Source organism: Chlorocebus sabaeus, chromosome 20 (assembly GCF_047675955.1).
Source record: "Chlorocebus sabaeus isolate Y175 chromosome 20, mChlSab1.0.hap1, whole genome shotgun sequence".
NCBI classification, from domain to species: Eukaryota; Metazoa; Chordata; class Mammalia; order Primates; family Cercopithecidae; genus Chlorocebus; species Chlorocebus sabaeus.
In genome coordinates this window covers 44,768,265-44,796,217 of record NC_132923.1, presented here as the reverse complement: position 1 = coordinate 44,796,217, position 27,953 = coordinate 44,768,265, and the positions used below count along the sequence as shown (strand labels likewise).

General features: G+C 41.8%; 1 protein-coding gene across 3 annotated transcripts in view; it reads right to left on the bottom strand.

Annotated features, from left to right (window-relative positions):
* Positions 1-27,953, bottom strand: part of TGFBR3 (transforming growth factor beta receptor 3) — a 205,686-nt gene that overhangs the window by 160,156 nt on the left and 17,577 nt on the right. For all 3 annotated transcript variants that reach the window (XM_007977984.3, XM_007977985.3, XM_038002872.2), the window contains exon 2: positions 21,079-21,248. In XM_007977984.3, the coding sequence (XP_007976175.2) occupies positions 21,079-21,166 (88 nt within the window). In that variant the 5' untranslated portion in view covers positions 21,167-21,248. The remainder of the gene's footprint in view (positions 1-21,078; positions 21,249-27,953) is intronic.

Genomic DNA, 27,953 nt, shown 5'->3' with positions numbered 1-27,953 from the left:
ACCACTCTAGCCAAGTGATCAAGGTTAACATCACTAGTAATAATTCCTATCAACATAATATATCCCTGATTTGATGCCCTGAAAAGAGGACATCACCTCTGTGGTATTCTTCCAAATGACACATAACCTCGATGTAATCCTGAGAGAATGTCAGGAAAAAAATTAATTGAGGAACATTCTCCAGTAGTTCCCAAAGTGTCAAGGTCACTGAAAGACCAGGAAACTGTCAGCTTGGAGGAGGCTAAGAAGACAAGGTGACTAAATGCAGTGTGAGATCCTGGGTTGGATCCTGGACCATAAAAAGAACATTTATAGAAAAACTGGTGAAACCCTAATAAATATTATACTTTAGTTAATAATATTATAACAAGATTAATTTCTCAGTTTTGAAAATTGTACGTTGGTTATGTAAGATGTCCTCATAAGGTAAGGCTGAGTGATAAGTCTAAAGAAACTCTGTACTACTTATGCAACCCTTCTGTCAGTCAAAAATTATGTCAAAATAAAAAGTTTTTAAAAATCACTTGCTTTGGCCAGGCACAGTGGCTCACACCTGTAATCCCAGCACTTTGGGAGGCTCAGGCAGGTGGATCACCTGAGGTCAGGAGTTCCAGACCAGCCTGGCCAACATGATGAAACCCCATCTCTACTTTAAAAAAAAAAAAAAAAAAAAATTAACTGGGTATGGTGGTATGCACCTGAAGTCCCAGCTTCTTGGGAGCCTGAGGCAGGAGAATCACTTGAGCCCAGGAGGCAGAGTTTGCAGTAAGCCAAGATCATGCCACTGCATTCCAGCCTGGGCAACAAAGAAAGACTCCATCAAAAAAAAAAATTGTTCTATCTTGTACTCTCAAGATGTGGAATATTTTACTAATGCATGATTTTGTAATATCATGCATGATTTTGTAACATCATGCATTGGTCATCTGGACAATAATGATTTACTGCCAAATAAGACATATTTCATTATATAATATTTTAAAAATCACATTTGTTAATATCTCCATTGATCTCATCAGAAAAGTATTTAACCATTGAGAAACTGTCACAATCATGGTGACGGATGTAAGTTTTCCAAAATTTTAACTTGTGTAAAAAATGAAATTTTATTATTGGCAACAAATACTGTTGTTTTCCTTGAACTAATAGGTTCACTTTGTTCATTTTCTTTTTCTTTTTCTTTCTTTTTTTTTTTTTTTTGGAGATGGAGTTTCGCTCTTGTTGCCCAGGCTAGAGTGCAATGGCACCATCTCAGTTCACTGTAACCTCCACTTCCTGGGTTCAAGCAATTCTCCTGCCTCAGCCTCCCGAGTAGCTGAGACTACAGGCACATACCACCACACCCAGCTAATTTTTGTATTTTTAGTAGAGATGGGGTTTCACCATGTTGGCCAGGCTGGTCTTGAACTCCTGACCTCAGGTGATCCGCCTGCCTTGGCCTCCCAAAGTGCTGGGATTACAGGCGTGAGCCCCCGCGCCCAGCTCACTTTGTTCATTTTCAAAAATGTCTGCCAGTACTGAAGTCTGGATAACCATCAATTGTCTGGCAGTCATTATTTCACATAAAATGGTGTTTCATGAAAACCAGACCAGATCAGCTCACAACTCAAACAACTGCACAGTGCTTTTCCTAAAGAAAATCATCACACTTTGGAATGTAGAAATGCAACATACGTACGTCCCATTTTACCATATAGAATAAGGAAAAGACATGTATCTGAGGGTTATAACACTCTTAAAGGAAACTGGCAGATGTTTTACTGCAAGTGTGTGCCAGTGAAGTACTGCCTTGATTCCTGCTAAGTAACCAGCAGTTTTATCCAATATCATTCTTATACAATTAGAGCAGTGTTAACCCAATCTTGGAATTATTATAAAAATAGTTGGCCAGGCGCAGTGGCTCACACCTATAATCCCAGCACTTTGGGAGGCCGAGGCGGGCAGATCACGAGGTCAGGAGTTCGAGACCAGCCTGATCAACATGGTGAAACCCCATCTCTACAAAAACACAAAAATTAGCCAGGCATGGTGGTGTGGGCCTGTAATCCCAGCTACTCAGGAGATTGAGGCAGGAGAATCACTTGAACCTGGGAGGTGAAGGTTGCAGTGAGCTGAGATCACACCACTGCACTCCAGCCTGGGCTGTGAAGCAAGACTCTATCTCGAAAAAAAATAAAAAAAAAATAAATAAATTAGTTTTAGGCCGGGTGGGGTGGCTCACACCTGTAATCACAATGCTTTGGGAGACAGGTGGATTGCTTGAGCTCAGGAGTCCAAAATTAGCCTGGGAAACACAGTGAAACCCCATCTCTATCAAAAAATATAAAAAATTAGCCGAGCATGGTGGCGTGCCCCTGTGGTCCCACCTACTCAACAGGCTAAGGTGAGATGTCACTTGGTGAGCCAAGAATGTGCCCCTACACTCCAGCCTGGGTGACAGAGCAAGACAAGGAAGGAAGGAAGGAAGGAAGGAAGGAAGGAAGGAAGGAAGGAAGGAAGGAAGGGAGGGAGGGAGGGAGGGAGGGAGGGAGGGAGGGAGGGAGGGAGGGAGGGAGGGAAGGGAAGGGAAGAAGGAGAGAAGGAGAGAAGGAGAGAAGGAAAGAAGGAAAGAAAGAGAGAGAAAGAAAAAAAGAAAAAAGAAAAAGCTGCACCAGAGCAAAAGCAAAACTAACTTGACTCTCACGGAGCTTACATTTTAGTGGAGGAAGATAAATAATAAACATAAGTAAATTACAAACAGCTTTTGAGGTGAGAAGTGCTACGAGGAAAAACAGAGCAAGATAAGAAGGAATAGGAGTTTCTGTGGTTAGAGAGGGATTACAATTTTAGATAGGGTGGTTAGACTGGGACTGAGCCTAGAGGTACCACACAGATGAGGAAAACTACCAATACACAGCCTCAATGCACTGCACTTGGGTTCTCCTGTCCCCCACTGGTCCTGATCCTCGGCACCGCCACCGTTCTTGAGGATTCATCTTTACCCTATAACTTCCAGTTAAAGACCAAGTCACTACCTCAAAATAAAACAAGGTCTTTTCCATCCAGGTGCCCAGTTCAAATCTACCTGGCTCAGCCAACAGCTCCTCAGCCATCTCCCAAGGAAATTCCCCGACCTGCCTTTTCTCCACTGGGAGCACAAAGCTAAACAGCAATTGCATTCTGCCCATCATAAGGTTGTTCTAGCTCTCTCCCCCTCTTTTCCTAAATATATAGATTCTCTAAACAAACATTAATTTTTTGAAGACCTACTACTATGTGCCATAAACTTCTGGCTGCTTTACATGTATTTTATCCTCATCAAATCAAAGGAATAGGTATAATTCGCAGTATTGTATAGATAAGGCAACAAAAGCTCTGCAAACCACAAAACTGGGACTCAAATCTCCAAAAAAAAAAAGAAAGAAAAAAAAGTAGGGGGGAAGAGTGCTTCTTATTCACATCCTCTCCCAACTTCATCATTCCCATTATACCACTGTGGTATTCCTACTATACTGCTGTAAGTAAAACATATGGAAAATAAAGAAACTGCGTATCAACAAAATCTGTTTAACAGCAACATTATATTTCAGGATCAGATCTAATTTTTGTACCAAAAATATGCTTGAATAATAGAACTGCAACTTAAAAGACTGATTAAATATGTTCACCATGTGTTACGGACTGAATGTGTATCCCCCTAAAATTTGTATGTTAAAATCCTAACCCCAGTGTGATAGTATTAGGAGATGGGACATGCTAACAGGTGGAGCAATTAGGTCATAGGGACAGCGCTCTCACGAATGGTATGAGTGTCTTAAAAGAGACTCCAGAGAACTCTCTAGTTTGTCTTTTTGAGACTTTCATGTGAGGATACAATGAAAAGTCATCAGTCTACAGTCTGGAAGAGGCCCTCACCAGAACCTAATCATGCTGGCATCTTGATCACAGACTTACAGCCTCCGGCACTGTGAGAAAAACACATTTCTGTTGTTTTTAAGACAGCCAATCTATGGGTGACTTACATGTGACTTTGTTATAGCAGCCCAAACTAGGTAAGTGCTATGGTAACATTTTCAAAGCATACTATTTCCAATAGTTTCATTTAAAATAAACATGATCCTCTGGTTTATATGCATTATCTCATCTATAATCCTCACAAGAACACAACTGAGATAGGAACTACTGATACTTCAATTTTACAAATGAGGACACTGAGTCTGTGGTCACACAGCCTATGATCTGGACCTGAACCTGTGTGCCTGAATCCAAAACTCAAGGTCACAACTACTGCACGATCTGACTTTTCATGCGTCTCTGTCAAGACCACTCTTGACATTGCAGTGGAGAATTACTTTCCCTAAATAAAAGTGCAAAAACCCAACAAAGTTACTGTTCATCTTCATAAAGCCCTCAGGTATTACCCAGATTCAGAGAGTAAAATCTCTACAAAATCCTTCTGTTACAAGTCCAAAATGAAAGTTCACTGGAGTGACTCTGTTCCAGTGAAACTCTGCTGGAAAAGCCCAACGGCCTGATGAAAAGGTACAACATCCTATCTTTGGGTTCCAAAACTGCCTCTAACTCTGACATTTAGTCCAAAGGAACAAGGATGTTCATTTTACTACATCTCTTGCTCAGCAACACTAGCCTTAAGCCTTAAAGAACATATTTCTTTTTTTTTTTTTTTTTTAACTTTCTGTAGCTACTTTTTATTTTTTTTTTTTATTTTTTTTTTAAATTTATTTATTATTATTAAACTTCAAGTTGTAGGATACATGTGCACAACGTGCAGGTTTGCTACATATGTATACTTGTGCCATGTTGGTGTGCTGCACCCATCCATATTTCTTACAGTACACACTGAGCTTTCAGTTCCTACAACTTACAGCAAAGGTAGCCAGGCCAGTAACTCACTTTAGCAAGTGGCCTTAATTACACATCCCTGAGCTCACCCTCCAGGAAAGTCAAAGGGAATATCAGTTTTCATCATTATTAATGCAGAGTAGATCGAAGAGGATAGAATTACAGCTCTAAAACAGAGGTTCTCAAACACAATTTAATAAAACAGACAGGATGAATCTTGTTCACATTTGGACACACTAGAGTCTTCAAAATAAACTAGTGAAAACTACAAAAGCAGTGCTGAAAGAAATTAAGGAAAACCTAAATAAATGAATGGGTGTACCATGTTCATGAATAGTAGAACAGATACTACAGGCAACAAATTATGAGCACTTTTCATTCTATCACTTGTAATCCTAACCCCTCTTTCTCCCTTTGAAATATTTTTAAACGCAAATAACTATAGTTATTTTAGAATAACCTAGAATTTGTTTTATCTTTTTGAGGAAAATCATTTAAAGTCTTCAATTTAACTATTAGTTGTAACATTATTCATGATATCTCACAACCTAACTGGGATATACAAGTAGGTCTTGACACTGTTATACAGAATTACCTCTCCAAAATAAAAGCATAATGAGACCTTTTAAACATAATAAAGCAGTAAAGAAAAATCTGTGTCTTTTGTCAGTTCAAAGGCTTTCATAATTCCTCACAGCTCTCAGATCTGTGTTTCTATCAACTCATAAAGTTGGCTGGGAATCATCTGACAGAAAGGGTTAAAAATACTAAGCTGCTACTCTAGGCCTGCTGGCTGAGGAGGAGGCAGGTTGCCCAGGGTTTCAGGACAGCCAGCCTCACACAGAGTAAACGTAGGGGATGCTGTACACTCAGGAATAAATTCCTCAACCAGTGCATACTCTCCTGAGGCATTCTTGTAAGCTTTTTCCAAGTTGAGTAATAAACAGAAATAATAGATTTTTGGGGGCCTTTCGAGTTCAGGGAGATCTGACAATATCACGAAATGTTTCGGCACAGTCCTCTGAAATTTTTCATTAGAATTCTTTTCTTCTGAATCATGTTAATAAAGAAAGATTTGGTCTGGGATTTGTACATAAGTACTTACTCACATGTTGCTCAAGCCCAAAAGGACAAGAAAAAGACGCTGAGGCCTGTCAATAGGAGGCAGGGCCAGGTCCAGGAACTGGAAGATTTGTGGATGGATGTTTTCAAACAGAGCTACACACAGCTCCCTTATATAACACTCAATTGGCTTTTAGATAAGTCTGAAATATCCTTCTGTACTTTCATCTTCTGCTGTCTCCCTTGCCCTCAGAGTCAACAGAAACTGGCACTTGGTTCCAAAAGCCTCAAATCTCTCTCATCTATGAGGGACAGGGACTTCTATTATTTGTCCACAATTTGTCAAGCTGAGCTAATTCTAGGTGTTATCATTCTATATGTCAAATGTAGCAAAATAATGCAAACCTGTTTACCTGTTTCTTCCCTTCCTGCATATAGTATACCCTGACCTTAAATTGGCATGCACTTGATTTCAAATTGAGATTTTTTTAAATAGCATCTTCCAACTGCAGTAGCAGTTGGAAAATTCACTTTTTGCTGACCTGGGCCACCTAAACAGAAGAAATGAGAAACCTGACTTGTTCTATTTTAAGAAGAAAAAGCTATTTAAAGCCCTGATCCTGGCTCCTTTGAACATTTAACACTTAAAACCTGAATTGTTTCACAACAAACTAGAGCTCCTTTTCCTCTATTTAAGAACAGGCCCCTGGGAAGTATTTATTTAGTTAATGAATGTTAAACGATTGTGTTTCTCTCACAAAACAAAAATAAACAAACCTCTTGAAGATGCTCTTTGGGCTCTCTAGGTCTGCAAGGGTCCATATGAGCTCCCTCACTGACAGCCTAGAGCAGTACACTGGCAATTTAGAAAACAATATGGCCACAAGCACTTCTCCAAAAAGAAAAGCAACTCCCCTCTTGGCCAAACTCCAAAAAGGCAATTGAGCCGGGTAAGGTCCAGGCTAATCTCTGTACTCTCTCTGCCAACTTTCTCCTGCAGGCATTAGGTTTTTCAGCATGGGCTTTGCAAATAATCTAACAATTAATTAGTGCTTTTGAATTCACCCCATACCATTAATGGAACACTGCCAGACAGCCTTTGAGAGGGTATTTCTAGAGCTAATTAAGCTTGGCAAAACAGAGGACACAAACTTCCTGGCACTCACAAGGGCCAGGCTGAGACCTGGCAGGTGACAGACAGTAAAGTTGTCCTTACAGATAATCCTAGGGTGATGAAAATGGCAGGCTGCTTGGATCAGGCTCTCAGGGTCCTCTATAATATGCCAGACCCTACTCTCAAATTATATAACTATCAGGCTTTTCCCATTCAAGCTGTTCTTTCACCCTGAAGACATTTTTTTCTTACGAATGAAGATGTGACACTTAAAAGTTTGGTATTGCTTCTAGTCCACACCCCATCCTGTCACCCCCAAAAAGGACTGGTTTAGAAAAAAACAAAAAGTTGTATACTAGGTTTTTTTTACTATATCTTAAAATAAACCCCATCTCAAAATGTCCTTCTTCCAATCAAACAGTCCTTGCATAATCCAAGATTTCTCACTCCCATAACCTCGGTCATGTGGGAAATCTATTTTTTTCACTATCTAATGCCACACAGAATTCCAGACTGCTCCACATGCGTGGACAGCAAGATAAACACATTTTTGGGAAGACTAGAAAAAAGCTAGCAGGGGGGCAAAAAGAAAAAACATTGTTACATTCCTCAGGACTTTTCTGGTTCAATTTCAAAAGCAGAATGACCACCACCTGAGGCTTGCTGCAAGCTCCAGAGCTGTGTGTAGATTGTACGCTGCCCTGCAACAACAGTGATGAGGCCGGAGAAAGCAAATCAGAAAACCTTATAAACTACTCAATGGCAATGTAAACAAATAAAAGTTATTTTAAAAAACAACTTTTCAGGCACAGAGCTTAAATATTCTCAGTCTTAACCCCACTTATAATAAATATGGTGTCAGGGTGCTTAATAAACATCGATTACAACTTACAGAAATTTTTCCCTTCAAAAAAATGTTAATTTTTTAAAAGCTCTAGCCTGGAGTCTGATTATAAGAATAAAGTAGGGCCGGGCACAGTGGCTTGTGCCTGTAATCCCAGCAGTTTGGGAAGCCGAGATGGGCACATCACCTGAGGTTGGGAGTTCAAGACCAGCCTGACCAACATGGAGAAACCCCATTCCTACTAAAAACACAAAATTAGCCAGGCGTCGTGATGCATGCCTGTAATCCCAGCTACTCAGGAGGCTGAGGCAGGAGAATCGCGTGAATCCGGGAGGCGGAGGTCGCAGTGAGCCGAGATCGTGCCATTGCACTCCAGCCTGGGCAACAAGAGCGTAAGTCCATCTCAAAAAAAAAAAAAAAGAGTAAAGTAGGAAGTCAATGGGGGAAAACTAAACTAGAAAATTAGAACCCTTCTAACTGAAATGAGGTATATTCAACTTTTAACTTTTAGTCACTAACTCTCATTACCTAAGAGTCCCTTGGCCATGGCTTCCTGGACCAATGTCCCCACCCTCAGTGACCCAACACGAATCTCCTACCTTGGTCTACTAAGTCACAAGGCAAGAAATGTGACAAGGCAAAAGAGGCACACAAAAGGAAGAAATGGGGGTGGGGGAGAGAATTCCTTCTTTAACAACTGTTAGGATTATGTCAAGGTGTAGCCCCAGCTAATGAAGATGCAGCTGGTTTCTGCAGGTGCACCACACTTACAGCCACAGAGCTAAAGGCATCTGTGGAACTCAATGCCTCAAACCAATTTCCTCTCCAGCACATGGATCCCTCTGACCCAAGCAAGTTTACCAAAGTTGTTCAAGGTAGCTGTTGTAAAGGCATGCTAGAATCAAGCTCCCTTTCATGGCACTAAGAAATGGTCTAGGTGTTTGTAGTTTCTGTGTTACAACTTGTGCACTGAGAAAACAGATGACGTATGCTGTCAAATGTGGTCCTCAGACTAGCGGCATCGGCATCTTATGAGCCTGTTAAAAATCTACAGTCTTTGACCCATCAAGGCCTACTAAAACAGAATCTGCATTTAACAAGATCCCTGGGTCTGGATTCTCATGCATATTAAGTTTAAGAAAGCACTAGCCTAATATTTGTTTATAACTTCAAACTCCAAAAGGAAAACTTCCTATTCCACAAACAAGATGGTATATTCCACCTCTGGCAAAACCACTATGAATATCCTTCTTATAAAATGTATTTTAAAGTGATTTTCTTTACAGAAAAAAATCTGCCGTATCATGCTCCTTGCTCACATTTAATATGTAGTTTAACTTATAAAAATAGGTTGACACACAACTCAGAAACACTTACTATGTAAAGCTGGATGCAACTGTATTTCTTTGAAACTGTAATTTACGACACTGTAAGAAGCACTTCTGCAAAAGGTGGTGAGACCCTCAAAACTCATGATCCTGAAAAACAGGCCCCTTGAGAAATGAAAAGAGCAAGACTTGGAAATCAGGAGGGTAAGCAAGCAAGGAAAAGAGGGTTCAGGCTATTAAGACGACGATTTTTCAAGGACATTCATTCACAATACAAAGAGATTTTCTTTAGATGGTTTGGGGGATTGCTTTGTGTTTTAAGATTCAGCTTTTGCAGTTCTATAGATGTAATTATCTTTAATATTAGGTTACAGCACAGTATTCCACTGATATAAGAAATACATTTTTATCCACTTTCCTCCTCAAAAGGAATAGGTTGGGGAAAAAATTACAAAAGCATCATTCTGAATTTCTTAAGCATATGACTCCCAAGGGTCCTTCCTTCTAATAAGCAGTTCTGGTCACCATTATCTCTTGCCAGTATCTCCAAATCCACCTTTGCCCAATAGTCTATTCTCAACCCAGCAGCCAGAGTGGTCCTGTTAAGACATCCTTCAGATCATATCATTCCTCTGCTCAAACTCTCCAATGGCTCAGTGTCATTCAGAGTGAGAACCTTATGATGGCCTACAATGCCCCAGGCTATACACACCCGCACCCTCTCCCACCCCTCAGTTAACTCTCTGACTTCCCATTCCAGCAGCCACGTGGCCCACCTGCTATCGCCTGAGCCCTTCAAGCAAACTTCCACCACAGGACCTTTGCACTTGCTTTTCCTGCTGCCTGCAATGCTCTTTCCCCAGATATCCACTTAGCTTACCTCCTCCAAACCTTTGCTCAAATGTCATTTTCCTAGTGAGGCCCTTCCTAATCACCTTACTTCAAATTGCAATCCCTGCTAACAATCCCTAACCCCTTTGCTTTTTATTCGTGGAACCTGCTGAAATATGCATTCTGTTTGTTTGTATCTGGTCTCTCTCCACTAGAGACACGCTTTATGAGGACAAGGATTTTTATCTGTTTTGTTTATTGCTATCTCTCCCAACACTTGGAACAGTGTCTGAAATACAATAGGTACTCACTAAATCCTTGTTAAATCAATCAATCAATGAACACTTTGGGAAACTTAACTGTATTAGAAAAAGATGAAAAAAACTCATTCTTTGCACTAACTCCAAAATCTCTCCCCGTTCTGTGCCTCAGAAGCTAGCAAAGTACCTGAATCTTAGGAGGTACTCAAAGTTGACCAGACTACAAGTCTTCATCTAAAACATAGTAGTTTTTTCAAAGTTTAAAGAAAAGGCAAAATGATAAGTGGTTCTGTCCTCTAACTCAAAAGGAAAAGATAAGGGTGGGCAGGAGCTATACAGCATTTTGCTTCACCATATAGTATTATAACTTTAACTTTCAGCAATTTAACAACATAATTGTCATGCACAGGTGCATCCCACTGGAAAAGTTCGTCACAGGAAAATGCTGTAGCAGTCCAGTGGGGTCAATAATGAAAACAACACAGCAGGGAGGCCAGGCACGGTGGCTCATACCTGTAATCCCGGCACTTTGGGAGGCTAAGGTGGGCAGATCACTGGAGGCCAGGAGTTTGAGACCAGCCTAGGCAACACAGTGAGATGTCATCTCTATAAAAGATCACAAAATTAGCCAGGTGTGGCGCCACGTGCCTGTAGTCCCACCTACATAGGAGGCTGGGGCAGGAAGATCTCTTGAACCCAGGAGGTTGAGGCTGCAGTGAGCCAAGACTGTACTACTGCACTTCAGTGGCTCACGCCTGTAATCCCAGCACTTTGGGAGGCCGAGACGGGCGGATCACGAGGTCAGGAGATCGAGACCATCCTGGCTAACACGGTGAAACCCCATTTCTACTAAAAATACAAAAATTAGCCGGGCACGGTGGCGGGCATCTGTAGTCCCAGCTACTAGGGAGGCTGAGGCAGAAGAACGGCGTGAACCTGGGAGGCGGAGCTTGCAGTGAGTGGAGATGGCGCCACTGCACTCCAGCCTGGGTGACAGAGCGAGACTCCGTCTCAAAAAAAAAAAAAAAAAAAAAAAAAGCAGAGCAGGGGCTGACTCCAGAGGCTGAACCTCTGCCCTCCCTTGAGGCCTATGCTACCTGTGTATCCTGTATCCTTGTGGGTGGGGCAGGAGAGTAGGAAGGAAGGGAGGTGTTATTCAGATGGCCCTAGTCAATATTCTGGACTAGGACGCAGTTACTCAGGCATATGAGGACAAAAGGAAGCAAAACAAAGAACACAGAGCAATTTTATCAAGACTTTTTCCTTTTGCCATATATGGTTCCCCTCATTGCCAACGAAGAGAGTAACTTAAAAATAATTTTTTAAATCAACATTTTCCTTTGAAGGTAGTAAAATTTTCCACATTACACTGTAGATTTTTTTTAAAGATTTTTAAGAGCTGGCAAGGGAGGGCAGGGGAATAGCTGGGCTTCAGTCCCCAGAACACCTGCTCCTACTCCTTGGAAGGAACATTCCAAGAGCTAGGGCATTTTTCAGCCCCTAGAACTCCACCTGATTGACAGCGCCCTCTCAGAAAACAAAAATGTGACTTTGAAGTTCAGGACAGATGTTTTTTAGGCCATTCTGGCAGAGATTGTTTTAAAGAAAATGAAAGTCAGTGGCTCCCATGGATGTGGTGCGCGATGGGCCAATCATGCGCCTTGGTGCCGAGCAGGGTCAGTCCTAAAGGAAGGCCTCTCGCTGGCACACTTCCCGGAACACTTCCCAGAACACTCCCTGCTCCTACACTTCCAAAATCAGCGTGCTCAGAGCTCTATGGGGTGATAAAGACACCCCCAGAGTTGGATTAATTACCAAAGCAAACAAGCTGAGAAAGTCTAATTTCCTATATACACAACCGTACGCAAGGATAAGCTTTTAGCAATTAAACAGCTGTGCAGGCACATACAGATAAAGCTGTGTCTTGATGGAAGTGTTGATCACTATAAAACACACCATCACTGCTGTCCTAAAATAATCCAAATCAATCAGAAATCCAGAAAGCTGGGTGGCAGTTATACAGCCTACGATAAAGATGCAAAGCAAAGAGAAACCTGGATTCTCTTGACTTGGCTAACGTCAAATCTAGGAATAATCTTACTCATTCTTGGTAAACATCCTCCCCTCCACTATATGCACATTCAGTTGCCCAACTAGCTATTAGTAAACTCTCCTTGAAAAATGATAAAAAGGGCCAGGTGCGGTGGCTTACAAGCCTGTAATCCCAGCACTTTGGGAGGCCAAGGCAGGTGGATTGCTTAAGCTCAGGAGTTTGAGACCAGCCTGGAAAACACGGCAAAACCTCGTCTCCACTAAAAATATAAAACTTAGCCAGGTGTGGTGGCGTATGCCTGTAGTTCCAGCTACTCAAGAGGCTGAGGTGGGAGAATCGTTTGAGCCCGGGAGGTCAAGGCTGTAGTGAGCTGAGATATTGTGCCACTGCACTCCAGCCTGGGCAACAGTGAGACCCTGTCTCAGAAAAAAAAAAAAAAAAGTAAAAGGCCTTGCATTAGGCTATCCACCCTACCTCCACACACACACACAGGTCCATACAGGGCAAGGGAATCTTTGAGAAATGAACTCACCTTTCTCTCAACTACTGCCTCAACTCCCGTGTGTGTGTGTGTGTGCGTGCGCATGTGTGTTGTGTGTGCACGTGCATGCATGCACATGCAGTTTCTACAGAAAAATCTAATGGAGAAGGCAGACAGGGAGGTGCTTCATCACACTTGCCTATGCACAATATCCTCAAAGGGAATACACTCTAAAATGCAGGCTACCCTATCCACTCTGGGTCTTTTATTTTTGAGACGGAGTTTTGCTCTTGTTGCCCAGGCTGGAGTGCAGTGGTGCCATCTCGGCTCACCACAACCTCCGCCTCCCAGGTTCAAGCGATTCTCCTGCCTCAGCCTCTCCAGTAGCTGGGATTATAGGCAGTCACCACCATGCCACTCTAGGTCTTTTAATAGCAGTTCTTTGTTCTTTAAAATAAAGTTTGGTGCTCTGGTGACAACTGGGATCACATTTGACAATGTGTCCTTTCCTTGTGCATCAAGAAGCAGAATTAAACACAAAACTGGTTAAAATAACCAGCTAAAGGCTGGACATGGTGGCTCACACCTGTAATCCTAGCACTTTGGGAGGCCAACACAGGTGGACCACTTGGGCTCAAGAGTTCCAAACCAGCCTGGGCAACATGGTGGAACCCCATCTCTACAGAAAAAAAACACAAAAATTAGCCAGGCATGGTGGCGTGCACCTGTAGTCCCAGCTACTTGGGGGGCTGTGGAGGGAGAACGGCTTGAACCTGGGAGACCGAGGCTGCAGTGAGCCATGATCGTGCCATTGCACTCCAGCCCAGGCAACAGAGTGAGACCCTGTCTCAAAAAATATATAAAATAAAAATAAGATAAAATAATCAGCTAAAAACAATAATAATCACAGACCAAATCAATTAGCTATGTTCTAAGACCTAAGGTTTGGCAAAAAAAAAAAAAAAAAAGAAAAGAAAAAAGTCAAGGGGGCGGGGGCGCTTTTTTTCAGTTTGCTTTGAACCTTTGAGCCTATCCATCTTCTATCCTTACATTCCCTGGTAGCAGCCCCCTGCCGGCACCCTCCAGCCTTCCTGCCCTTATGAGTTTACAGGCTTCAATCACTTGATTGGCAGACAGGAGATAACTATGGCAGAACCACCTCTGAGGTTTACAGGCCACTAACTCAAATCCAGGATTTCTCTTTCAAGTACAGGATAAATGAATAAATTGAATAGTGAAAATGTATATATACACAGTGGAATACTATACAGTCTTAAAAAAGAAGGAAATCCTGTCATTTGCAATAACACGGATGAACATGGAGGACATTATGCTCAGAGAAATAAGCCAGGCACAGAGCGACAAATATCGTATATGATCAAACTTATATGCGGAATCTTAAAAAGCCAAACTCATGGCCGGGCGTGTTGGCTCATGCCTGTAATCCCAGCACTTTTGGGGGCCGAGGCAGGTGGATCACAAGGTCAGGAGTTCAAGACCAGCCTGGCCAAGATGGTGAAACCCCATCTCTGCTAAAAATACAAAAATTAGCCGGGTGTGGTGGCACGCACCTGTAGTCCCAGTCGGGAGGCTGAGGCAGGAGAATCACTTGAACCTGGGGGGCAGAGGTTGCAGTGAGCTGAGATCATGCCATTGCACTCCAGCCTGGGTGACAGAGTGAGACTCCATACCCCCGGCAAAAAAAAAAAAGTCAAACTCATAGAAACAGTAAAACGGTGGTTACCAGAGGTTGGGGAGTGGGGGTGGAAGGACTGAGGACATGTTGGTCAAATATACAAAATCTCAATTAGGCAGGAGGAATAAGTTCAAGAGATTGACTGTACATCATGGTGACTAGAGTTAATAACAAGGTATTATAGTAGATACTGCCACCACTGAGCCCAAGATGGCCATGACTCCTGCAGAGGTGATCCACCCCCTCACCTACCCCTCTAGGACTCATGCCTTCCTCAAAAATGCCTGGGCCATGGAGCTGGTGCCAGTCATGTCCTTCACCATGGGGGCCAATACTCAGTCCCTACCAAGGACAACATCATGACCAACCAGGCAATGCCCTGCAACTATATAGTGCCCCTCCAAGGCGGTAGGAACATGCCGACATGCAGAACCACCTCCAGGACCCCCAGTGTCCAGCTTGGAGCTGCCAAAGAAACTGTGACTACCTCACTTGACAGTGAGGAGGCCCCCTCCCTACAGCCCCCTATAAAAATGTGAAAAAAAATATATTTTACATATGAAAATTGTTGAGAGTGTATTTTAAGTGTTCTCACCACAAAAAATGATAAGTATGTGAGGTTATGCATATGTTACAACGCTTGATTTACTCACCACAATGTATACATGTATAAAAACATCATGGTGTACACCATAAATATGTACAATTTTTATTTGTCAAGAGGTGCTAAGGATGCACTATACCAAAAAGACCATAAGATTTTTTGGTGCAGTTTGTCTGCAAAAGCATGTTTAAGTTCCGGTCCAACCAAGACTTGAATTGTCTTTCTAAATCACTTACTTTCTCTAAGCCCTATTATTCTCATTCTGAAAATGAAGAAAATAGTGCCTGCCTACCCCCAGAGGGTGCTGTGAGGATCAAATGAAATACTTGTTATAAAAACATTTTTAAGATTACAAATACAGTATGATATTATTAGTTTAGACTCTACCCAAGGCTGCCAGCTTGTCCCATTCTAGACCAAGTATTAACCAGCTGGTATCTCAGCTTGCCTCCCATAGACACAAAGAGTTCAGAGCTTTCTTAGCGGGAAAATAGCTCAGACTAAAAGCATCTCGATTTTCCTGTGCACTCTACCTGGAATTCCAGGTACATCCAGTAGAGAGGGAAAGAAATGTTTCTCAATAGAAATCTGTGTGCAGGTTGCAGGCAAGTTTCCAAAAGGACACATCTGAGCACTGAATTGAGACAGTGGAATGAAGAAGTTAGCCGTTCCACCAGTAGCCCACTGGCATCAACGCCAGCAGCACCCCTCTGACCTGGCACAGAGGGCCAGTGGTAAGTCCAGCCCTTCCAATCAAACCGATTTCCCTGAATTCTCCATGCGTGCCTCTTTTTCTCATTATTAAAACTCCTGGAAACATAGCCCTGCCTAATGCTGGCAAGCCTCAGAGGCAGCAGTGAGTATCTTTTAAAATGTGTAGAACAGTTGGGAGGTTTTTTTTTTTTTTTTTTTTTGCCTTTTCAAGTTTTTATTTTTATCCATTTTTTGCATTAAAAAGAAAAGCACAATTATCACAAATTACAAAGGAGGAAACCAAAGCAGAACTAGAATAATAAATGAATCACTTCAGCCTGGAAAACAGGTATTTTCAATAATATTAATATTATAACACAAGTATAGAAGAGTTTTTAAAGCAAAACTTAGACTGAAGCCCATAGTATCAAGCACTTATTTTTTAAACTTCCCATTTTTCTTACATTAGGTAGATTACAGGATCTAAGATAAGAGGCCAATAAATAACCTAAGATAATTTCTTTTTCTTCTTTCTTTTTTGTTTTTAACCCCAATAAATCTCTTGTATTTATTTTCTCTCTCTCTCTCTTTTTTTTTTTTAACCCAAGTAAATCACCTAAGCTAATTTCCAATCAGGAGGCATTACGGTCCTTACACAGCTCATATTCACCAAGAGCACAGTCCACCCTCCACCCTCAACAGTGCTATATGATAACAAAGGAACAAGGGAGGGGAGGGAACGCACAAGGTTTCTTTTTTTTTTTTTTTTTTTTTTGAGAGGAGTCTCGCTCTGTCACCCAGGCTGGAGTGCAGTGGCGCCATCTTGACTCGCTGCAAGCTCTGCCTCCTGGGTTCACACCATTCTCCTGCCTCAGCCTCCTGAGTAGCTGGGACTACAGGCGTCTGCCACCACACCCAGATAATTTTGTTTTAGTATTTTTAGTAGAGATGGGGTTTCACCGTGTTAGCCAGGATGGTCTCCATCTCCTGACCTCATGATCCACCCGCCTGGGCCTCCCAAAGTGCTGGGATTACAGGTGTGAGCCACCGAGCCCAGCCGAAAAGCATGAGTTTTGACAAAACAACATTAACACTGGGATATGGCTTGCTCCCCTCACCCACCTGGCCCCAACCTCCTTCATTCACTCTCTACCACAGGCAGAGAAGGAAAGAAAGGTTTTCACCAAAGGCCCAGACAAACCCATTGAGCTGGAACAAGCAGGCTCCTATGATTCTAACTTGGGCTCAATTTATGTACTCCCTTGTGCTCTGCCCCTCTTCCGGCCATATAACCAAAAAAAGGCCTTTGACAACCTTCACCCCTCTGCTACCAGACCTCCACACCTTCCCACCAATTTACAGCTTTAAGGCCACTTTGGTTAAGTGAGAATACAAATAAAGAAGGCCCACTACTTGAGGGTCCTTCTGCTCTGACGACCCATGCGTGTCTCTTCTGAGGCCAAAGGGGCTGAATCTGGTTCCAGGATGTCACACTGGTAGCTACTCACCTGGTATTTAATCAATCAAGAAGAGGTTTATTCATCCCACACAGAGGGTCTCCTCCCTAGAGGAGGATCTAGCGGTTGATGGGCTGGATTCTACAGCCAAACTGCCAGGTTCAAGTCTCAACTCTGCCACTTACTAGTTCCAGGACTTTGTACAAATTGTTAACCAAACTGAGTCTCAATTTCCTTGTTTGTAAAATGGAGGTGATGATAGTAAGAATAGCCATCTCATAGAGTTGTCTTCTAAAGACAAAATAAATTAGCTGGCAGAGATCAAGCCCTTGATAAATGACAGCCTGTGAGCCGAGCACTGCTGGGTCTGAAGCTAATGAGGCTACATACTCAGCCTCACTGTTTGAGGCCACCGTTTGAATTCCAAGATTAAATAGTGCAAGCCTTTGGCTCCAAGGGATGGAAGAAGAGAGCGTCCAAACCACAGAATAAAATCCACAAGCCTCATTATGATATTTAAGATCTTTCATAATCTACTCCATCCTTCTTTCCAAATAGACCTCCTGCTACATTTCCATACCAGCTCTCCATGTCATCATTAAAAAAAAAAAAAAAAAAAAAAAAAAATTAAGCACCTAAATGCCACTTTCTGTACTAGGCCAGGTTTTCCCAACTGGTCAACTCAGCGCCGCCTTCTTCCTAGATTCTGCCCAGTCTTCAAGACAGAGCTCAAGATCTAGAGCTTCCACAAAGCCCTCCCTGGCTGCTCTGACCCACAGGGCTTCCCCTCATGACCCCTCTGAGGTCTTTGGGTTTTACTTGGCTTTCACCATACATTCATTATTTGGTCATATGGTTATATTTTATAAGCCTAACTAAAGTACGAGCAACTCAAAAGAAGGGATGAATATGGCTGGGCACAGTGGCTCACACCTTTAATCCCAGTGCTTTGAGAGGCTGACATGGGAGGATCGCTTGAGGTCTGGAGTTCAAGGCCAACCTGGACAACAGAGCAAGACCCCATCTCTCCAAAAATAAAAAAAGTGGGGTGGGAATGAATCTTACATTTCTTTGCATGTATATCCCTAGTGACTATTACTGTGCTTTGTACTTAGCAGGGATCAGTGAATAAATGATTTACTTAATATTTCAGGAGGACATAAATGGCTCAAAACAAACCTATTACCATTCTTTCCAAACAAAGGCCCTTCAAATCAATCCTTCCTCACAGCATAGAGGCCTAAAGGTTCAGTCTCCAGACCTGGTATAAGTAGGTTTATAGTTCCACCTGCCATTTATTAGCTGTGTGACCTTAAGAAAGTTATTTGACCTCTCTGTGCTTCCATTTCCTCACTTATACACTGTGGATAATCAAAGTATCTATACTTCTTAGAGTATTTATGAGGATGAAATAAGATAATACATGTAACGAACTTTGGGGCCTGACACATGGTAATTATTTGAAATACTCATCATTGTTATAACTACCCACATGAGCTAAATTCAGCTCATCTAGAATGCCCAAAAAATCATTTTATAAAGTATGCTGGGCCTACAGAGAAAAATATCAGATATTAGCACATAAAAACTTTTTTTTTCGGCCAAGCGCAGTGGCTCACACCTGTAATCCCAGCACTTTGGGAGGCCGAGGCAGGCAGATTGCCTGAGCTCAGGAGTTCACGATCAGCCTGGGGAACACAATGGAACCCCATCTCTACTAAAACACAAAAAATTAGCTGGGCGTCGCGTCATGCCCCTGTAGTCCCCGCTACTCGGGAGGTTGAGGCAGGAGAATTGCTTGAACCCAGGAGACGGAGGTTGCAGTGAGCCAAGATTTTGCCACTGCACTGTAGCCTGGGTGACAGAGTGAGACTCTGTCTCAAAAGAAAAAAAAGAATTCCCTTCTTCTTCTTCATTCATTTGATCTACTATATTTTGCAAATGGAAACAACCAAAAAACTTCGACACCAAAAAGGCATCCGTACCTCTGTACTACTTATCAGTTGCCTGATGCTATTATAAAATCTCTAATTCAGCCAGGGGTGGTGGCTCACACCTGTAATCCCAGCTGCTCAGGAGGCTGAGGCAGGAGAATCTCTTAAACAAGGAGGCAGAGGTTGCAGTGAGCCGAGATGGCACCACTGCACTCCAGCCTGGGTGACAGAGCGAGACTCTGTATCAAAAAAAAAAAAAAAACATCTGTAACTCTACTGTCCCTTCTACCTCGGCAAAGCTTTGAGTGTGTATTCAACTCAAATATATATACACTTGTGTGTATATTTTTCCAAAGGCTTGAAATAGAAAAGGAAGATCTGAAGCAAAACTGATTCACTATCAAATTCATCAAGGCTGGACAGGGCCATCGAACTCACTCCTTTCCCATAAAGTGCCTTCTTCAGTTGTGTTTTTCAGTCTGACCCAGGCATCAATCAAGGCAGAAAGCCCAGCCTAAAACCCACAAGGTGAGACTAGATATCTTGTCATCAAAACAGCATATTTTCCATCAAGCCGCTTCTCTCCCTCTTTCTTTTTTTTTGGGGGGGGGGGGGGCGGGCATTTCTACTACTTCTCAATGAGATTTTAAGTCAATTCCATTTATTCCATTGTAATACAAAGGCTAAAAGGCAAATAGCACTTCAAAAATGAGACAAAATGAAACTGCTGATAGACAAAAATAGAGAATGGGCAGTTCAAATTCATAAACTGGCATTCAAAAAACAATGACAATAAAAAAGGCCTAGCAACTTTCTTTCAAGGTATTTATGGCCGGGGGAGGTGGCTCACACCTGTAATCCCAGCACTTTGGGAGGCTGAGGCAGCCAGATCATGAAGTCAGGAGATTGAGACCAGCCTGACTAACACGGTGAAACCTCGTCTTTACTAAAAATACAAAAAATTAGCCGGGCATGGTGGCACACGCCTGTAGTCCCAGCTACTTGGGAGGCTGAGGCACGAGAATTGCTTGAACCCAAGAGGAGGAGGTTGCAGTGAGCCGAGATCAGGCCACTGCACTCCAGCCTGGGCGACACAATAAGACTCTGTCTCAAAAAATAAATAAATAAAGTTACATATTGAAATATGCGAAATAGGCAAAACTAAATACCTCCCAAGCAGCCTACGTCAAGAGTGTCACCTCAATCTAGAAGATCTATTCATTTGCTAATAAAGAAAAGGACAAAAATGCTTTCTTGAAATCCTTATTCAGGGACAAAAATGTAAATACAGGTCGGGCACACACCTGTAATGCCAGCACGCTAGGAGGCCAAGAAGAAAGGATCACTTGAGCTCAGGAGTTTGAAACCAGCCTGAGCAACATAGGGAGACAAAAATAAAACATTAGCTGGGCATGGTGGCACACACCTGTAGTCCCAACTAGTTAGGAGGCTAAGGTGGGAGGATCGCTTAAGCCCAGTAGGTCAAGCCTATAGTAAGCCATGATTATGCCTCTGCACTCCAGCCTGGGTAACAGAATGAGACTTCATCTCGAAATATATATATATAAACAATCTATGCATGTAACAAAATTAAGTGGGATTATTCATTAGCGTATTTGTTCTCTTCCTTCCTCCACCAAGGTTAGCTAGGTATCTGCATCACTAACATGACAATGCCAGCACCAACCTAGTAAAATATAGCACAGACCAATGTATTATGTATCTACATAGTAGTCAAATATTTTATTTCCCTAAAGAACATAAATATTCAAGTTCTGCATGAACACCACATGGGCTAAATTCTTCTCAACTAAAGAGACTGGGACAAAATGTATCCAAAAATATATAACAAACATGCAATTTATATTATGCAACTTACCTGCAGTGGCTAAACAGGAACTCATCAGGGCAAAGATGGCAATCACATAATGGGAAGTCATTTTTATTTCTCCAACAGTGTGTCTCATCCAGTCACTTCAGCCTGCTCAGAGCACAATCTTTGCAAATCAGAAGTAGTCTTAAAGTCTCTCCTTGCAATTTTCAAATTGCCTGTAAAACAAATTTCAATAAGCAAACTTAATGAAGAAACTTCACAAACGGACACTAAAGTTAAATGGAGAATTTCTGAAAAGCATAATATAAGAAATTTATCTTAAAAGATGCCAAATAGCACTCAAGCAAACTAGACTGAGGGCAGTGACTACCTAATAAAGATTTTTATAGCAAATACTTTTGCAAATGACATATTTGTTTTTGACTTTTGTTTTCTTTTTGAGATGGAGTCTTGCTCTGTTGCCTAGGCTGGAGTGCAGTGGCATGGTCTTGGCTCACTGCAACCTCCGTCTCCTGGGTTCAAGCGATTCTCCTGCCTCAGCCTCCCAAGTAGCTGGGATTACAGACACGAGCCACCACACCTGGCTAATTTTTGTATTTTTAGTAGAAATGGGGTTTCACCATGTTGGCCAGGCTGGTCTTGAACTCCTGATGTTGTGATCCTCCTGCCGTGGCCTCCCAAAGTGCTGGGATTACAGGCGTGAGCCACCACGCCTGGCCCTGTTTTGACATTTTAAATCTTTGGTTTTATAGAGAATTTTCAGGACTACAGAAGAAAATCAAGGTGCACCTGAAATATAACATCACCAGTTGAGCTGTGGTACCAAACTTATCAATGACACTTAATACATGCAACCCTAGTGCCAACAAGAAAAAAAAACCAGCTCTGATTAGAGACTCAATCTAATGTTATAATAACAGAGTTATCACAAGGATCAAATTAAGTTGCACTGAGAAGCAATCTGAAAAAAATAAAGAAACGTAAAAAGGCAAGGTCCTTATTTCAACTGTTTGCCAACATTTTAACAGGAGAAAAGCCTTCCCTGTCTCTCAGCCCATCTGAGACTATCTCGTTACTGGACTCGAGGATCTAGAAGGTTCTTTCTAATCTTTTCCTATCCAGAGTCTTGAATGAGAGTTTTGTGGTGGTTTGCCTAACTTGAATATTCCTCACATGGCCCTAATGGTTACTGATTTAGACACTCCAAAGTATATTTTTCCAGCCCTCTATCCCTGAGCCTGGCACAACTCACAGAAGTGCAATTAACAAACATTTACTGAGCATTTACTATGCTCCAGGCATGGTTCCTTCTCATCAAGAATAAAAGTTACGGGTAAAAGTGCAAAGATCTTCCCTGATCTAGGTCCTGGAAAAGGCAGAATGGTGGAGTTTCCAGGAGCCATCACACACACCTGGGGGTTGTGGCCTTGTTATCTTCACTCAGGAAATATCACCCAACAGGAGCTGCCCGCTACCTTCAGAGACAAAGCCAATGTGGGTGCGTGAAGATACAGTACAAAAAAATTTTTTTAATGAGTTTGTAATTAAATGGTCTTAGTCTATTGCATCAATTGTCAAAGAGAAAGATATTTAAAATGGCTCTTTGCAATTGTAACATTGCCTATGAATAGGGTGACTGCAGGACGGGGGTGGGAGGGAGCGGAAGCCTTTTCACTGAATTCCCTTCTGGGTTTTGTATTAATAACATCTGCAAGTATTACCTATCCAGAAATAATAACAGTAAAGTTCCAATTTCTTTTTTTTTTTTTTTTTTTTGAGACGGAGTCTCGCTCTGTCACCCAGGCTGGAGTGCAGTGGCCAGATCTCAGCTCACTGCAAGCTCCGCCTCCCGGGTTCACGCCATTCTCCTGCCTCAGCCTCCCGAGTAGCTGGGACTACAGGCGCCCGCCACCTCGCCCGGCTAGTTTTTTGTATTTTTAGTAGAGACGGCGTTTCACCATGTTAGCCAGGATGGTCTCGATCTCCTGACCTCGTGATCCGCCCGTCTCGGCCTCCCAAAGTGCTGGGATTACAGGCTTGAGCCACTGCGCCCGGCCTAAAGTTCCAATTTCAAAAAGAATTTCTTAGATATGTCTTAAAACTAAATTATATAGGCAGGAGGCACTATGGTTCAATCTTGATATATGTCAGTGATTAAAATCCTAGTATGAATAGTATATGGATTATGATAAAGATAAAAAATCTGCCTGGGTGTGAATCCACTCTACCCCAATGGTAATGTTAGGCAACTAACATTTCATGAACTCTTCATGAATGAACATATCCTGTGGTAGGAAATGTATGGTAGGCTGTTGTGAGGATTCAGTTAGTTAATATACATACACAATGCTTAGAACAATCCCTAGCACATAAAAACCAACCAAATAAATGTTAGCTATGATTACTGTACTGTATCACTACTTGTCCATTCTCTTTGAGGTATTTATACCAATGAAGTGGAGAAATTAAGGTATATTTATGTAAGTCTTAGCTACTGTAAATCCAGTTCAAACTTTTGTTTAGTGAAAAACAAACATTACAACAGACAAAAGGAGATAAGCTAAAGAGTGGACTCACTAAAAGAACAAAATTACCAGTTAAGTTGAGGCATAAGTCATCAATGACACAGCTTGTCTCAAAAGCTGACTAAATTATAGAGATAATTTGGGAGCCATTAAACTGACTTAATTATCCCTCAAAGTCCAACATTTCTGTCACCATAATTCCACATCAACTCTGATCACATGGAAATCATCTCTGTTAACTTAAAAATTAAACCACCACAAAGAGTATCTGTGTCTATTTTTTTCCCTTCAAAATATTAGATTCCCTAAATTAGTGAACTGGTTTACAAGAACTATAGTGCCTCCTGCCTATGTAATAATTTTGATAAGGAAAAACCTCTCTGGAAGAATATGCTATTTCAGCAAATGTTAAGGACAACTTTCATAAAGCAAAACCCTGTAAGGAGATCTCAGAAGAAGATGACTTCCCAGAGGATTTTACGAAGCACATAAACTGTAAGCAGCACGAGGCTTGTGGGAATATTTAATGAGCTTGCGTCACCCTGCCCACAGCTGCAGTGGGTCTGAGGGTCTGTGCTGCGTTAATCCAGGGGTTTAAACCAGGTCTGAACGAACCTGTGGAAAAGAAAGGCAAATGGTTCCATTAAAAATATAGGCTGCAAATTGCTGACAAGAATATTGGGCAATTATTAAAATGCAGCAATTACGGATATAATAGAGCCAAGCTAAACAGTTTGATGCCCAAAGGCAAACCACAGCAAGTTTACACCGGATCTTAAAACATCTCTGAGGAAGTCCTGGACAAGTTGAAACTGCACACTGTTGTTTGTAACAAAAAGGGAGCTTTTCTTCTTTTAGCTTAAAATTCTCTCCATAATGTAACTTATTCAAAAAGAAAATAAACTGCAGAAGGTTTTTGTCTAATCTCCCCAGTGTGGTGAAAGGCTCCCAAGGCAGAGGGGAAGCAAAAGGGAAGCGTGTCATTCTCATTCAGCTGAACTCCAGTTTTGGCCACAACTTGTACACCTCAGTGCCTTAACACCCGACTTAGGAATCAGTTTCCTAATTAGAATGCTGGATGGACTGAAGGCTTCCGAAAAGTTGTAGCTTTGATAAAACTAAAGAAATATAAACTCCTCTTTTCTTCTGTGAGGTTCTACCACACTGACTGTAAACACCAGGGACTCCCAATCCTGACTTTTTGACCTCAAAGAATCTCTGGACTTTATGAACTAAATGCTTTCTTTAGAAATACGGGTTCTGGCCGGGTGCAGTGGCTCATGCCTGTAATCCCAGCACTTTGGGAGGCCAAGCTGGGCAGATCACCTGAGGTCAGGAGTTTGAGACCAGCCTGGTCAACCTGGCAAAACTCTGGCTCAACTAAAAATACAAAAGTTAACCAGGCACGGTGGTGCGTGCTTGTAATCCCAGCTACTTGGGAGGCTGAGGCAGGAGAATCACTTGAACCCAGGAGACGGAGGTTGCAGTGAGCCGAGATCATGCCACTGCACTACAGCCTGGGCAACAGAGTGAGACTCCTTCTCAAAAAAAAAAAAAAGAAAGAAAGAAATATAGGTTCTGCTATGGAGTAGCCATTCCTTTATTCCTTTACATTCTTAATAAACTTGCTTTCACTTAAAAAAAACAAAGTAGAAATACCTAATGTAAATGATGAGTTAATGGGTTCAGCAAACCAACATGGCACATGTATACCTATGTAACAAACCTGCATATTGTGCACATGTACCCTAGAACTTAAAGTATTAAAAAAAAAAAGTAGAAATATAAATAGGATACTCTGAGATCGTGAAAGAGCAATTTGGAATAATAGTCATTTTGCCCACATTTCAAAGCAACATGTTCCATTTAAAAGGTAGGTGAACTCTGATGAACTGATGAACACTTAGTATTCATCAATAACATAAGAAAATTCGGAGACTTAATGGTTTTTTTTTTTTAAATAATAAATAAATAAATAAATAAATGCGCTGCTAATTTCAGAGATCCCCTGGGTTTATTTCTGAGTCCATTAAGTGCACTGCCCCTCATGCCCTCATGACCCAAAAGAGTGCACAGGTAAAGACCAGGATTCGCTGAAAAAATCCCATCCAAATGAATCCTTAAAACCATCATGTTCTAAACCAATATTCAAAATGATCTAGTTGGGTACAATATTCCCTAAGGTGAGGAGAGAAATCTTGCTGCATCTAAGAGAAAAACTGTGGCAAAATGGATGTCTGGCAATAGGCTAAGAGCCAGTAAGAAAAAATTAGTAGCTTCCCCTTAGATGGCTAACATGGCCTGGCTACATCCATGAGATGATTCAGAATCAGAACTAATCCCCATCTTCAAACAGATTTGGCACAAAGGGAGAAAAAGTCCTAGATTTGGATAAGAAATCTTTGGACTCACATCTAAGCACAATCAATATTCAATAAATATTACCACTATATGCCAGGCACTGTTCAAGATGCCAGGGATATACCAATGAAAAAAGACACCAAAAATCCTGCCCTCAGGGAGCTTATATCCTAGAAAAAATATCATTTACTACTTCACGCAAGACATTTAATTTCCTGAGTTTCTCCATTCAACAAATCTTTACTGCTTACTCTGCTAAGCAATGGCCAAAGAGATATGTTTTTTGCCCTTGTGGGCTTAAAAGCTGGTGAGATAAACAGACAATAATCACAAATATATAATTACACGATATAATCAGAGCTCTAAAAGAAAAGTATCTGCAACTTGAGGATAAGTGAAGATTTAAAAAGTCAGGTGAGGAATGATATTGCAGGCAGAGGAAGCATTACAGGAGGGAGGAGAGCTGCAGAGCAAAAAGGGAAAGAGAAGAGGAATAAGTTCAAGGAGGGGTTTAAACAGGGAATGGCGTGATCAGATGAGATTATTAAAGATTTCCCTCACACTGTACAGAGAACAGACTGAAGTGAGGCCAGAGTGCCTGGACAATCAGTTGAGATTCTCACAGCATGTCAGACAAGAAAGGATGGAGGTTTAGATCAGAATGGAGCCTCAGTTTCCTCCTTCGTAAAGATTGTAACAGACGAAATTTACCTACATCACAGGGTTGTTGCAAGAATCAAATGAGACTGTGCACGTACAGTATTAAAACTATCATTTATCATTAGCAAGCTGTTTCTACCAAAGAGATTTATTATCCTGAGGTGTCAGATTAAAGTCCCAACACTCTGTGGCTGCCAGTGGCAGGAAAAGAAAGGAGGAAGATTACTCTGGAACTACCTGTACTGGTAGGCACAGGGGAGGCAGTAGGCACAGGGGAGGCAGTAGGCACAGAGGGTATGAGGAGAGCAGAGAAGCCTGACTCCACTCTGCCTGTTCTGTGCCGGCTGCCTTCAGAGGCGAGGTGGGCTGTCCCTCCAGAGCAGGCCCACCCTCATTCCTGGCTGGGAGCATGATCAACAGATCTGGCCCCAGCAGCCTTGGTTTCCTTGGGGCTGAACTTCAGTCCGTCCTTAAAAGCCCTTCCATCTATCCCAAGCATAACACACCTCACTCCCAAGCAAAATACAGGAAAAAGGGAGGGTGGGCGTTGATACATTTCACAAAATTGGAAAAGACCATGTTTTATTCAAACTCACAAACCAGGATGGCTTTTTCACCCACCCTTGCAATACTCTAAGAACCACCTTTTCACATTTAAGATTTTTGCATCCAAAGGTTTCTGTAGCTTTTCATTTATAAGGGTGTCTGCTTTTAAGCTACAATTAATAAAGAACTATATTTGGGGGTTCAAACCCTGGCTTACTCAGCTGTGTTACATTGGACAAGTCATTTAGCCCCTACCACTCCCTCATCTGTAAAATGGTAGCAATATTTTGATTATAATATATGAGACAGAATATTAGGCATGGTACCTAAAACAATACATGGCCCACACAGTCTATTTTATTTTATTTTATTTTATTTATTTATTTTTTGAGATGGAGTCTCACTCGGTCGCCCAGGCTGGAGTGCAATGGTGCAATCTCAGCTCACTGCAACCTCTGCTTTTGGGTTCAAGCAATTCTCTTGCCTCAGCCTCCCAAGTAGCTGGGATTACAGGCATGCACCACCACGCCTGGCTAATTTTTGTATTTTTAGTAGAGACAGGGTTTCACCATGTTGGCCAGGCTGGTCTGGAACTCCTGACCTCAGGTCACCCACCTACCTCAGCTCCCAATGTGCTAGGATTACAGGTGTGAGCCACTGCGCCTAGCCCCACACAGTCTATTTTAAATAAATAATAGTCATTGGTATTTTTATGGTTAAAATATACCTAGACTTTCAAAAAGAAAATAAGTAAACTACTAGTAGCAAGGCAACAGAAAGTTGTTTATAGCAAATTTTGTATTATTTTGGAGACTTTATCATCTAGAA